The sequence below is a fragment of the Salmo trutta genome, chromosome 1 (genome assembly GCF_901001165.1).
Source record: "Salmo trutta chromosome 1, fSalTru1.1, whole genome shotgun sequence".
Taxonomy (NCBI): Eukaryota; Metazoa; Chordata; class Actinopteri; order Salmoniformes; family Salmonidae; genus Salmo; species Salmo trutta.
This window is the reverse complement of record NC_042957.1, coordinates 50,082,364-50,095,787: the sequence shown is the minus strand read 5'-3', so window position 1 is coordinate 50,095,787 and position 13,424 is coordinate 50,082,364. Positions and strand designations below refer to the sequence as shown.

General features: G+C 41.9%; 1 protein-coding gene across 6 annotated transcripts; it reads right to left on the bottom strand.

Moving 5' to 3' along the window:
- Positions 1-2,267: 2,267 nt before the first annotated feature.
- LOC115198585 (zinc finger CCCH domain-containing protein 7A) lies at positions 2,268-13,201 on the bottom strand. 6 transcript variants are annotated; one of them, XM_029760638.1, is made up of 23 exons: positions 13,023-13,201; positions 12,045-12,140; positions 11,637-11,676; positions 11,332-11,535; positions 11,069-11,227; positions 10,879-10,959; positions 10,736-10,789; positions 10,584-10,620; positions 8,191-8,588; positions 7,776-8,055; positions 7,371-7,402; positions 7,098-7,242; positions 6,644-6,802; positions 6,311-6,516; positions 5,426-5,526; positions 4,857-5,038; positions 4,426-4,499; positions 4,160-4,296; positions 3,964-4,069; positions 3,679-3,787; positions 3,421-3,554; positions 3,143-3,306; positions 2,268-3,036 (listed from the first exon to the last, which is right to left on the bottom strand). In XM_029760638.1, exons 2-23 carry the CDS (start codon positions 12,110-12,112, stop codon positions 2,847-2,849), a joined length of 3,060 nt encoding a protein of 1,019 aa, XP_029616498.1. In that variant the 5' UTR covers positions 12,113-12,140; positions 13,023-13,201; the 3' UTR covers positions 2,268-2,846. The 6 variants fall into 6 exon arrangements, with proteins under 6 accessions (XP_029616498.1, XP_029616507.1, XP_029616532.1 ...); XM_029760647.1 differs by having other exon boundaries at positions 13,064-13,201; XM_029760672.1 differs by having other exon boundaries at positions 7,809-8,055; positions 13,023-13,200.
- Between the last annotated feature and the right edge of the window lie 223 nt (positions 13,202-13,424).

The following is a 13,424-nucleotide window of genomic DNA, read 5'->3' as shown; positions in this document are numbered from 1 at the left end:
GTTCATACAAATTTTTACACATGTTAAGTTTGCTGAAAATAAACGCAGTTGACAGTGAGAGGACGTTTCTTTTATATCCTACCAACGGGACATTAAGTCCTGGCTGAACGACGACATTAAGAACATACAGTTGGCGGGTTATACACTATCGGCAAGACAGAACAGCAACCTCTGGTAAGACACGGGGCGGGTGCCTATGCATTTATCTAAACAAAAGCTGGAGCACAATATCTAAGGAAGTCTCAAAGTTTTGCCTGCCTAAGGTAGAGTATCTCATGATAAGCTGTAGACCACACTATCTACCTAGAGTTTTCATCTGTATTTTTCGTAGCTGTCTACATACCACCACAGAGCGAAGTTGGCACAAAAAACTGCACTCAATGAGCTGTATTCTGCCATAAGCAAACAGGAAAACGCTCATCCAGAGGTTTCGCTCCTGGTGGCCGGTGACTTTAATGCAGGGAAACTTAAATCAGTTTAACCAAATTTCTATCAGCATGTTAAATATGCAACCAGAGGGGAAAAAATTCTAGACCACCTTTACTCCACACACAGAGACACGTACAAAGCTCTCCCTCGCCCTCCATTTGGCAAATCTGACCATAACTCTATCCTTCTGATTACAAGCTAAAATTAAAGCAGGAAGTAAGTACCTGTGACGTGGTCAATAAAAAAGTGGTCAGATGAAGCAGATGCTAAACTACAGGACTGTCTGCGAGCACAGACTGGAATATTCCCCTGCTCAGATATAGCATGCATCAACCAATGGTGTTGACTGACAGATTGCTACAACATACACTAACTACATGACCAAAATTATGAGCACACCTGCTCGTCGAACATCTCATTCCAAAGTCATGGGCATTAATATGGAGTTGGTCCCCCCATTTGCTGTTATAACAGCCTCTTCTCTTCTGTGAAGGCTTTCCACTAGATGTTGGAACATTGCTGCGGGGACTTGCTTCCATTCAGCCACAAGTGTATTAGTGAGGTCGGGCACTGATGTTGGGAGGTTAGGCCTGGCTCGCAGTCAGCGTTCACATTTCATTCCAAAGGTGTTTGATGAGGTTGAGGTCAGGGCTCTGTGCAGGTCAGTCAAGTTCTTTCACACCTATCTCGACAAACCATGGACCTCGCTTTGTGCATGGGGGCAATGTCATGCTGAAACAGGGAAGGGCCTTCCCCAAACTGTTGCCACAAAGTCAGAAGCAACGAATCGCCTAGAATGTCATTGTATGCTTTAGCGTTAAGATTTCCCTTCACTGGAACTAAGGGGCCTAACCTGAACCATGAAAACAGCCACAGACGATTATTCCTCCTCCACTAAGATTTACAGTTGGCACTATGTATTCGGGCAGGTAGTGTTCTCCTGGGATCCGCCAACTCCAGATTTGTCAGTCGGACTCTTAGGTGGTGAAGAGTGATTCATCACTCCAGAGAACGCTTTTACACTGCTCCTGAGTCCAATGGCGGCAGGCTTTACACCACTCCAACCGACGCTTGGCATCGTGCATAGGGATCTTAGGCTTGTGAGCGGCTGCTCAGCCATGGAAACCCATTTCATGAAGCTCCCGACTAACAGTTCTTGTGCTGACGTTGCTTCCAGAGGCAGTTTGGAACTTGGTAGTGAGCGTTGGAGGCCAGGACAGATTCTTTTTTACACGCTATGCGCTTCAGCACTCGTTGTTCCCATTCTGTGAGCTTGTGTGGCCTACCACTTTGGGGCTGAGCTGTTGTTGCTCCTAGACGTTTCCACTTCACAATAACAGCACTTACAGTTGACCGGGGCAGCTCTAGCAGGGCAGAAATTTGACTGACTTGTTGGAAAGGTGGCAGCCTACAACAGTGCCACGTTGAAAGTCACTGAGCTCTTCAGTAAGGCCATTCTACTGCCAATGTTTACCTATGTAGATTACATGGCTGTGTGCTTAATTTTATACACCTGTCAGCAACGGGTGTGGCTGAAATAGTCAAATACACAAATCTGAAAGAGTGTCCAAACTTTTGTGTATATAGTGTGTGGTTAGCTGATATGTAAAATACCTTTCCAGGAGTTGTAAAATCTGGCATGCATCTGCAATGTAGTCAGGCAGGAACTCGACTATTCGTCATCCCACAAACCATGGTATTCTTCCTACCACATGCAACCACTGATGAAACTTTGTGAAAGTTCTTCCATTTTAGACTTCATGACAACTAAGCACATTGCATAGAATGTCAACCTACATTTTTTAGGCTGCTACATTAATGAACAAGTACAAAATCAATACTTGCAACGAGAAATCAAGATTTTATTTTGGTTGGTCGGCATCTTCCAAAACCAACAGGCATAAATGCAACAAATTATGGAAATAATGAAAAAGACCTACGTGAACATAATTTGTGAAAGGACGCAGAATTCCATTTGAAACATTCCAATCTTCAGACTTCTGAATCGTATAAAACAAAAAGGAGACGTCATAGGAACCTTTCTTAAAAACTCATACAAAACAAGCCTTTTAAGTCACCTTTTGACATAAAAGCTGTTCTGATAGTGTCTACCCATGCTTTGGCTTCTCTGAACAGGTCATCAATCCATTTATGACAAGCAATCTGTGACGCGTCAATGATTGCTACGTTACGTAAAAGGCAATGGTGCATCTCTTTATCTGTGATAAAAGGAACACAGCTCTGATCATTTGGAACACATGACCAACTGTGTACTTTCCATTAAAACCAAGCTGTGATCTGCATCTCTCCTCTTAATGGTAGACTAGAGCCTCCCAAAGGTTAACCTGAACCTGTACCTCTTTTACTTAACACTGCAAAATATATTGCATCCCAACATAATCATGGTCATCAAATCATTACTTTATGTCTTTAAGCAGAAAACTATATTTGCCAAAGTCATTGTCATTTGGGGCTATAAGATGGTCTTTTCTTGCTTTGGCCAGTTTCATCAAAAGGAACTCCCTGCGCTCCGTCCATTCCTTTAGTTCCTCGTTTCCATGAGCCAGCTTACACAACTCCTCCTCTGTGCAAGTGCCTTTAAGGTATCTGTGGAAATGGATGCCGTATCAGAAATGTCAGTCACCAATAATACCATTTCCAGTAATCAAATTAGGCACCAGTGACCTAAATAAACGTTGAATTAGCATATTACCTCTCGCAAACTCTGAAGGTGCCAGTGGGGAAGCGATACTGCCAGCAGTTCTGATCGTCTTCAGAGTTAAACACTTTCTCTCTGTGTTTTTCTGAGGTGATGTGCTGCTGCCACTGCCTGTCACTGTTGCAGTTCTTACCACAAAGCCAACAATGGTTGCCAGCCTAGCGTAACAGACATCATCAAGATGATATTAGCATGTTGATGGTTTGTGGTCACTTACAGCATGTTGACGGTTATATATCCATCTGGGCGTGGTTAAAACAGAGATTGCTTACCACCTCCTCAGCATAGTCTGTGGGCATGTGGATCTGCTTCCCATTCTCCTTGATGGTGCTGTTGGAGGCCTCCTCGCTCCAGCCAGGCTTCTGAGACTGCAGCCAGTGCTCATACAGCTGTTCCATGTCTGGAACTAAATGGACACACAGTTTAGTATCTGATTAAGTTTGTATTACTCATCATAATACATTTATTGTACATCACACAGGCATGAACTGCTGTACAAATACTACAGTCCATCTGTAACATGAACTCACTGTTGTTCTCTTTCATGTATGTCCACAGGTCCCTTTCCTCTGTGCTGTGTGCAAATGTGCAGTTTCCGATGTACTGGCACTTTTTGCCAGTAGACACGTGCATACAAATCTGTAAGTAAAACAAACACACACACACACACACACACACACACACACACACACACACACATAAGCACTTTACACGAGGACAAAACATGATCCTCTCTGGGAGATTCCCATACGTGTCAGCTGAGTATGTGGTCAGACCAGTTGCTCTGGGAGCATTTTCAGCCCTCCTAGGCCTACCTCAAACTGAGATGGGATGGGCTTCTTTGTTGGGAGAGGGCGGATCGTTGTCCACTTCTTGCGTTCAATGGAACTCACCAGCACCACTCGTTTGTCTTTTGACCACCTGCAGCACAGGTCAGATTAAATTCACTATGCTGACCAGGCTCATTATTCAAATTGTCCTGAAAAGGTTTCAGGGGAGAGAACTACTCACGAATGCCTTGCTTTGGCAGTGCAGTACTTCTTGTTCTTGTCTGCCTCACTAACTTGGCCGTTTCTCCAACACTGCCCACACACAAACTGCATCTTCAGATTTGGGGGTCCAAACCTCTTCAGTGGTGTGGTGAATTGCTGGAATGACACAAAATAAATGGTTTGTGTTAGGTCATGTGGAAAATCTGCAGTCAAATGAACATTAGAAATACATTTAGGAAATAATGCATTTGTTGAATATAGTGTTGTGTACAATGACTGTTTTACCAGGGATCCTTGGGAGCCTGCCTCCATGTTCCAAAACCTATTGGCCTCATGGACTATATTTTCAGGAGTGATGCCTATATGATCATAAACAGATTGCAAAGAGTTTTAAGAGGGATGTTCACTTAGAAATCCCACAAAAGTTACAAGTAGGTCATAAAAAAATATATATATATAAAAAAAAAAACTCTTTCCGGCTGTATGTAATAACACCCCAAGAAATTCTGGGCTAATAATGTAAGAAATAACACACACAAAAACAAAATACTGAAAAGTTGCTTAGGAGCTAGAAGCAGAGCTGCCATGGCTGTGTGCTACGGCTGTGTGCTACGGCACCATCTTACAACTGGGAATAGTCATCTTGATGAATTACCAATAACATTCTTTGATTAGATGCTATTTGAAGGCACCTTTAATAGGTGATAACAGCTTACCTAGCTGGTGCTGCATCATCCACACCTTCAGCTCGATCAGGCTGTGGGCATAGAAGCACTCGTCTTCCCGCAGGCAGCCGTAGCGCACCTCATGCCGACAGATGTCCATCTGGTTCTGCGGACTGTACGGACGGATTTTGGAGTAGCGCACAGTGTTCTCCCTCAGAATGTGGACCAGGCACCTGAAAAGCACAACAACTAATATCAAGTTCACAACCCCACTGTGCAGAGCATAGAATCATGTTACAATATACACTAGTGGGCTTAAGGCAACAACAAAAACTGTAGTTGCCAAAACTAAAAAAAAACACCTACATTCTTCACAAAATTAAGATTCAGAGAAAAGGTCTGTTTGAATTCACATGCAATTATGCTACAAAACTATATACACAATGTTTAGTCGAGTTTGTGTTTCCAAAATGAACATTCTTACAGTATAAGAAAGTTTTTAATTACTAAAGGAAGCAGAGCGGTCAGCCACAAACCATCACTTACAAGGTAGACCGCTGCTTAATTCACTTAAAAACCTCTGCATCTCTCAGCGTGTGTAAACAAGTGAAATGGCTTACTTTTGATCTTCAAAGGCATGTTTTGTCACAGGGTGAGAGCAAAGAGATGGGTTGTCCTTATTGGTTTTGCTGATTATTCTGGGTTTGTGATCAAAACACACCTGGAGATCAGACCAGATTCATTAGAGGGATGGACAACTCTTACAGGACACTACACACAGTACAGGTTTTAATAAAGGGCACAGCTCCCACTCACAAAACTGACGCTGAAGGTTATACCAGAGGCAGTAATATCACAGTCAACGTTAGTGTTGTATTAGTGTAATTCCACGGTAACAGAATGACGGCAAAAACAACAAACCGTAATTCTGTTACCAAACTTTGTATCTGCACTGCTCTTCAAGTAAATGTTTAATTTTATATCAGTGGAAATTGTTAAAAGTTGTCCTAGTGCATGGCTTTGTATGGTTTAATTAACTTGGCAATAATTGTTTTTTGTTTGGCATACTTTTAAAAACAGAAAAAATCGTAGTCTCAGCATCATTGTTGCCGTGGAATTCTATTGCTCGTGAGAAGAATGAGGATACAGGATGTGGTTAAAGTCAGGTTATATCAGGGGAACTTCAAGTCAAACTTTCTCTCTATAACACAGTGGTGCTCCACTCCAGTCAGATGTCCTCAGTCCTGCTGGTTTTCATTTCTCCCTGACACTTAATATAATTGATTGTCTAGAGTCCACACACTATTATTCTGGACTGATTAAAAGGCAAAACCAAGCATCCACTGCAGCACTCAAGAACCAGAGTTGTGCACCCTTGCTGCTCTAGCACAACAATGGCAATGCAATAAGACAGACTCAGCAACTTATGAATGAAGACACCCCATTACAGAAGGAACATATCACTTTTTTTATTTTCTTTTTTAACATTAAAAAGCCCAACTTACCCCGCAGAGGAACATGAATATCCCGTGATGCTCCTGTAGGATCTTCGGGACAGTCAGATTGATCTTACTGGTGGGCCCAAATGGATCAAAGAGAAAGTCTCTGCAGATGAAGCCTTTGCGCTCCAGGGACCAAACATCAATCTCCTCTTGGCAGTAGGCAAATGTGCAGTGACCAGGGTACCTGCACCCCTCTCCAATGGCGACATCTACAAGGTCATCGTTTTAGTTAATAATCTCCATAGGCAGCTGAACACTGGCACAGACGGACTATGAAGCGTATTGGAGTAGTAGTAGTAGTAGTATTATTATAGTAGTAGTATTTTCAAGGCTTACCTTTGCAGATGTAGTATGGCCCAACATACTGGGATTTTGTCGGTCTGGGTCTGATCAGCTTCCATGACTTGTCTAGTTGATTTTTTATCCTTCCAAGTAATATGTCCTTCTTGCATTTGTGCTCTTCGGTATAGAGTGTAAAATCCAACACTCCAAGCCCTAGTGATAGGATATCAACATGAGCTTTCACATCCAATAATTATCATGTCCCATACCCATTTATCAACCCAGTTTCATACTCTTAGATGTAGCACAATAAGCAAAACGCAACATGTAAAGTGTTGGTCCCATGTTTCATGAGCTGAAATAAAACACTGCCCAGTTATGTGAAATCTATAGATTATGGCCTAAATCATTTATTTTCATTGACTGATTTCCTTGAATGAACTGTAACTCAGTAAAATCTTTGAAATTGTTGCATGTTGCGTTCATATTACATAAAGCATGTTCTTACCAGTTTTGACATAGCAGTTTGAGCATGCCTGTTTGAATTCATGAGTATCAGCCAGGGGATTTTTGGCCAGATCCACAATAGCAGGGAGGGGGGTTACATCTGGCATCCCCAGGGCCATTCCCATTGGCTTATCATGGTCAGTCAACTAGAGGGGGAACAAACATCATGATATATTTTTTTTTTTAAATAGACAAGAAAAACTAAACGACATATGAACACAAGGTACTATTGTGAAAATATCAGTGGGACATGAAGACGACTAGCTAGACTCACCTGCATGAATGGATGCTGACTATATCCTAGATCTGAGGGGGGGAGAAAAATACAAATCAGAGACAACATTGACAAAAAGTTTATGAAAAGTAAATAACAAAAAAATCTAATTTCAGTTGATTGGTTTGTCAAAATCCAAATTTGTTAGCAATTGAGATTCCACTACTCAATAAGAAGTTATTTACATTTTAGTCATTTAGCAGACGCTCTTATCCAGAGCGACTTACAGGAGCAATTAAGGTTAAGTGCCTTACTCAAGGGCATATGGACAGATTTTTCACCTAGTCGTCTTGGGATTCGAACCAGCTTACTGATTACTGGCTCCCAAGCGCTAGGCTACGTGCCGCCCCAGATATAAGATATAAGGATAGTAACAAAATGTTCAACACATTCGAGAGGTATTACCGTTAAACTGGCTGTATGCAACTCCTTGCATACCTGTCTGAGGCTCTGACATGGAGAGACTATCCAGTGAATCCAATGGAGAGGAGACCCCGAAGGTGTCCAGACCTAAAGAGTACCCGCTGGCTTGTGGCTTGTGGTAGGGAGCAGGCAGAGTCACTGTGCACTGTGATGCCACATGCATAAAGGGGTTCATGTGAGATGGCATAAGGAAAGGACTAGACATGGAATTTGAGGGGGCACTGGTTGGAAAAGGGATAGGGCCCTTCATGGTGGGAATGACCTAGAGAGAGAACAATACACTCTACATTAGATATTGTTTTAACATGATAGTGAAAAGGCCAAATTTAAAACAAAAACAGATAAAGAACTATAATTGAATGTGCAAATTTTTTTTTTTTAAATAAGGTTTTCCTACATTAGCAGCAAACTCCCATGAACGTACCATGGGAGATTCTGTGGGCCCGGGGCCAGCTTGGTCCAGCAGATCATCCAGGTCATCTCCAATAATTTCCGCATCGAAGTCCGGGCGAGACTTTTGCATTGGCAACTGGTAAGACTGGGTAGGGCTGGCTCTGGCACCATTGACCAACGTAGGCATGGGCTTGGAAATGGGCATAGGCAGGGGCACCGGAACATGAATGGGCTCTGGGGTGTGAACCTCAACAGGCGAAACCGAAGGGATGATGCTGACAGGGGGGGATTCAGCTTCTATTCTCTCATTCCGAGGGGGGTGCACCTTCATGGCTGCCAATGGGTCTAGGCTTGGGGGGGCTGGGTCTGGACCATCAGTTTCCTGAGGGGGCTGATTCACTTCTACAACACAGATGGGAATTTGGAAAGTGCAAACATGATTTTTTGCAACAAGACCTTCCCCCAATGCAGACGTTTTTCTCTCATCAAATAATTTCCGGGTAACAACTAAGTAACTTACTGTGATTAATTTTAATTGAAAACAGTTACACAATTTAAAAATAACTTCTTCGCAAACAGCAATTTCTCAACTAAGAATTTTGCTAGGACTGTCTGGGAGTGGTCTGAGTGGGGAGTGGAAATGTGAAAAAAAGCTGTTATTGGCAGAGGTTTGGAAATCTCTTATGGATGGGTTGGTTGTTTATCAACAAAACTGATGCGTGTGCAACTATGGGGCAAAACAGACAGGGTTGGCTTATTTTGTCACAAAATGTTAATTGAAAACAAATACATTTGCACAATGAGCAACTGTCTCAAGTACACTGAACAAATATATAAAACGCAACATGTAAAGTGTTGGTCCCATGTTTCATGAGCTGAAATATAAAATCCCAGAAATGTTCCATATGCACAAAAAGCTTCTCTCACAAATTTGTTTACATTCTTGTTAGTGAGCATTTCTTCTTTGCCAAGATAATCCATCCACCTGACAGGTGTGGCATATCAAGAAGCTGATTAAACAGCATGATCATTACACAGGTGCACCTTGTGCTGGGGACAATAAAAGGCCATGTGTCACACAACACAAAGCCACAGATGTCTCAAGTTGAGGGAGTGTGCAATTGGCATGCTGACTGCATTAATGTCCACCGGGGGAGGGGGGGCTGAGGAGTATTTCTTTCTGTGATAAAGCCCCTTTGTGGGTAAAAGATTCACTCATTGGCTGGGCCTGGCTCCCCAGTGGGTGGGCCTACGCCCTCCCAGACCCACCCATGGCTGCACCCCTGGCCAGTCATGTGAAATCCATAGATTAGGATCCATATTTATTTATTTCAATTGACTGATTTCCTTTATATGAACTGTAACTCCGTAAAAGCTTTGAAATTGTTGTACGATGTGTTTATATTTTTGTTCAGTATACATTGGTACAGTTGTTGGTTAGCTAGCTAGGAAATGTTTGCCATATCCGCATAGACATGACAGTCTAAACAAGACATGGTATCAATAACAATATACAACGAGTTGAAGCGAGCTTATTACAATTCCACACATGGCAGCTTCTTGTCATTGTTACTAGCCATCTGACCGTTCAGAATCATAACAACTCACCCCTTCCAGCCACGTCAATGCACGTGCATCATTTACGTGATGTCAGCCAACCCATCTATTGGTCTATTAACTTATTTAGCAAGGCAGGCCAAAATTCCATCCCACCAAAACAGCCTGAAATTTCAGGCGGCTTTTTCAAACAGCTCTTACACTAAAAGGGCATTGTAATTTTTATAATAATTTCACAGTATTATTCCAACCTCATGGTAGAAATATACACTGAGTATACCAAACATTAGGAACACCTTCCTAATATTGAGTTGCGCACCTCGCCTTTTGTCCTCAGAACAGCCTCAATTCGTCGGGCCATGGACTCTACAAGGTGTCGAAAGCGTTCCACAGGGATGCTGGCCCATGTTGACTCCAATGATTCCCACAGTTGTGTCAAGTTGGCTGGATGTCCTTTGGGTGGTGGACCATTCTTGATACACACGGGAAACTTTTGAGCGTAAAAGACCCAGCAGTGTTGTAGTTCTTCACACAAACCGGTGAGCCTGCCACCTACTACCATACCCCCTTCAAAAGGGACTTAAATATTTTGTCACCCTCTGAAATGGCACACATTCACAATCCATGTCTCAATAGTCTCAAGGCTTAAAAACAGTGGCGGCTGCTGGGGGGAGGACGGCTCATAATAATGGCTGGAAAGGCGCTAATGGAATGGGATCAGACACATATCAAACATGGTTTCTACCATTCCACTCAGTGTAAACAAAACACAGGAAAAACACATTTGACTGCACTGGGCCTTTAAGTAAATTACTCAAACTAAATCACAGAATGTCTTACCAATTTCTATATCTTCCACAGACGTAGATCCATGAGACTGAAACAAATAAAAAGAACACTTAAAATCTTTACTTGCTGGTACACCACGTTCACTTGGTGCAAGTAATCTGTATTGTGTGCGGATTCCCACAAAGAAATGGAATTCCCTTTACCTTGTCATTGGATGCACCTGAATAACTTGATCCAGGCAAAACATTTAAGGCAGGCTGTTGAAAGAAATGTCTCAAGGTTAGATTCTAAGCCACATACTGAAGTAGCCTATGTGCCATAATTCATACTCAACACATACTCTCACCTTACTCCTGACATAGGCTTTACGGATTTTCAATCCCAACATTTTGGCCAGATCCTGAGTCAATCGTATGACATTGGGATCCTGAAGAAAAAAACAATCACATATTAACAATAAGGATTATGAACTTAGGACAATAAAACAAACAATCTACAAAACCTTATCACATGGTATATTTTCTCTGCGGTCTCACCTGAGGAACTGCAAGGGAGCACTTCGCTACAGCCTCATAGGCCTCTTTATACCTGCCCATCTCTTTCAAGGCTCTGGCTTTCCTATAAAGAGCTCTATGGTTTCCCTCATTCAATTGAAGAGCTTTCTCACAGTCTACTAATGCTTCATCATGCAGACCCTGAAATTAAATTCCCAAATTATACCACTTTTTGAACAGAAAATAAATAATACTTCATTCATAAATGTAAGACAAAACACACCACTTTCTTATACCTGACTTACCGGTACTATGTTCAAGTAAGCAGCAGCTCGATTAGCATACAGCTTTTCCAACGTTCCAGTAGGTACACTGATGTCTTCCGAGTCTGCATATTCTGCTATGCTCAAGGCCTCAGTGTACATTTCTATAGATCGCATCCATTCCCCTTCATTGAACACATCATTTCCTTCACCAAACAGATTCCTCACAAGGTCCTGAATGAACACCTGAAAAAAACAAATTCAACTTCTAAATACCTAAATATGAGGTGCATTCTGAGCTTCATATGTCATGAATGTAGGTGCTGCCATTTGGGTTGCAAAGTCACCTCATATCGCTCCTGAGTTCCAGGATAGGGCAGAGTTGACCTAGAAACAAACAAGTTCAAACTTAGATCTCCTTCCGTTGACACTGAAAACGTGAGCTTATTCAAGTGTTACACCATTCAAGGACATCATGGAGTAATCTTTTCCCAAATGATACAATTCCAATATTACTCACATTGAGGCACAAGATCCAGAAATTGCTAAACATCTGACTTGTTGTACAGTTCCAGGCAGTTACCACCATGCAAACACTTAGGCTGTCTCCTGCAAAAATGTATTGTAATTCTCTTCCCCCAAGACCATCCCTTGGAGGCTGACAACAGCTCTGTAGCCTGATTTCCCTATGCGCTCAACCAATCAGCATTCCCTGGGTACACTGACTTGGACTGGGGAGTCTTGATAATACTCACTGGATGAACTGCAGCCCATTCTGAATATCCTGCCAGCGACTGCTTCGGTCCTGACACAGGATTGACATGTTCACCTGTTACTTTAGGTCCTGGTCTCTGTCAACACAATATGTCATTTTAAAAGTTAGTTAGCTTGCTACTTAACATGTTTTAGGCCTACTCGGAGTATAATTGTATCATTGTCAAAACCGTTTTTGTCGTAGGCCTTGCATACAGTAAGAATACGTCCAAACATACATTTTCATTAAGATACTCACTCATTAACTACTCATATACAGATGAGACAATTCCCATCCTGAGTTTGTATAACGTTAACAAAGCATACGACAGCCTCGAAAACCCATGGCTTTAAATTCGCCATGCCTTGAACTTCCTGTCTGTCGTCTTCACAAGCTAGTTAGTTAAAAGTAATTGGTCAATATTTCGAGAAGATAAAAATCTAACTAGCTAAAGTGAGTCTGCTTACGACTGACAACGAGTTTGGCTATACAAATCTACATTACAGTAGTTGGAAGAGTTGATCCTGGACGAACGTTATGAAGTGTACATTATCACAAGTCAGCCCCATAACGTCAGAGGAAATGTTCCATACCCACTAACTTGTAGCTAGCTAGTTAGCGTCTAGGTCTAACAAATACCTAAACTTAGGTAGGCTAGCTTAACTAAATTAGACTAACCGATCTGGCACGAGAAAGATATTGATATTCTAAACACAAACAGTATGCAATGTGATTGCTAGATAGCCATGGCTATAGCGTTTACAGTTACATGCTTGTCAAAGATAACGTTCACTAGTAGAGAGTACCTGTTTCTACAGTAACGTTAGCTAGCTTCCTACCAAGCTAGTTATCAATATGTCGGGCGGGAGATGCAAGTGAGCTAGCTACAGTACATGGCTGTTAGCGGTGTAGCTAACAGCTAGATAGCAAACTAGCTAGTTAGCCATCTTACAAATAATGATATTTAAAATATGCTCACCCTTAAGAAATATTTAGGTGTAAAAAAAAAACAGTCCACACCTAAATGAGTCCAGCTTAAGATGTATGATCTGTTCCCTGGCCAGCATTAGCGATTTCTTGAGTGTTGGGGACACGAATCATAATGTGGCCTGATCTCTGGCCTGACGTTTTCCATGTTTGCTAGATTCCATACTTATTCGAGGAAACAGGGCCCCCTGTTGACCACCAACGGTGTTCTGACTTTTTACTTTAGTAAACTATGAAATTACAGTGCTATCTATCTATGTACATGATGAGATCTTGAAATGTCAACAAATAAATATAATTTATATTAATTATTGGAAATATAGCATGATATACAACCTTTTGACACAGTTTACTTGCTGGGCCTTTATGAACATGTTTACTGTGAGGAATTGCA

Bases quoted from the DNA above. Each gene is read 5' to 3' on its own strand.
- LOC115198585 (XM_029760638.1), bottom strand. From the start codon at position 12,112: ATGTCAATCCTGTGTCAGGACCGAAGCAGTCGCTGGCAGGATATTCAG. The intron at 10,621-10,735 runs GTAAAGGGAATT...TATTTGTTTCAG, and splicing joins CAGGTGCATCCAATGACAAG to TCTCATGGATCTACGTCTGT. The intron at 4,070-4,159 runs GTGAGTAGTTCT...CCTGTGCTGCAG, and splicing joins ACTGCCAAAGCAAGGCATTC to GTGGTCAAAAGACAAACGAG.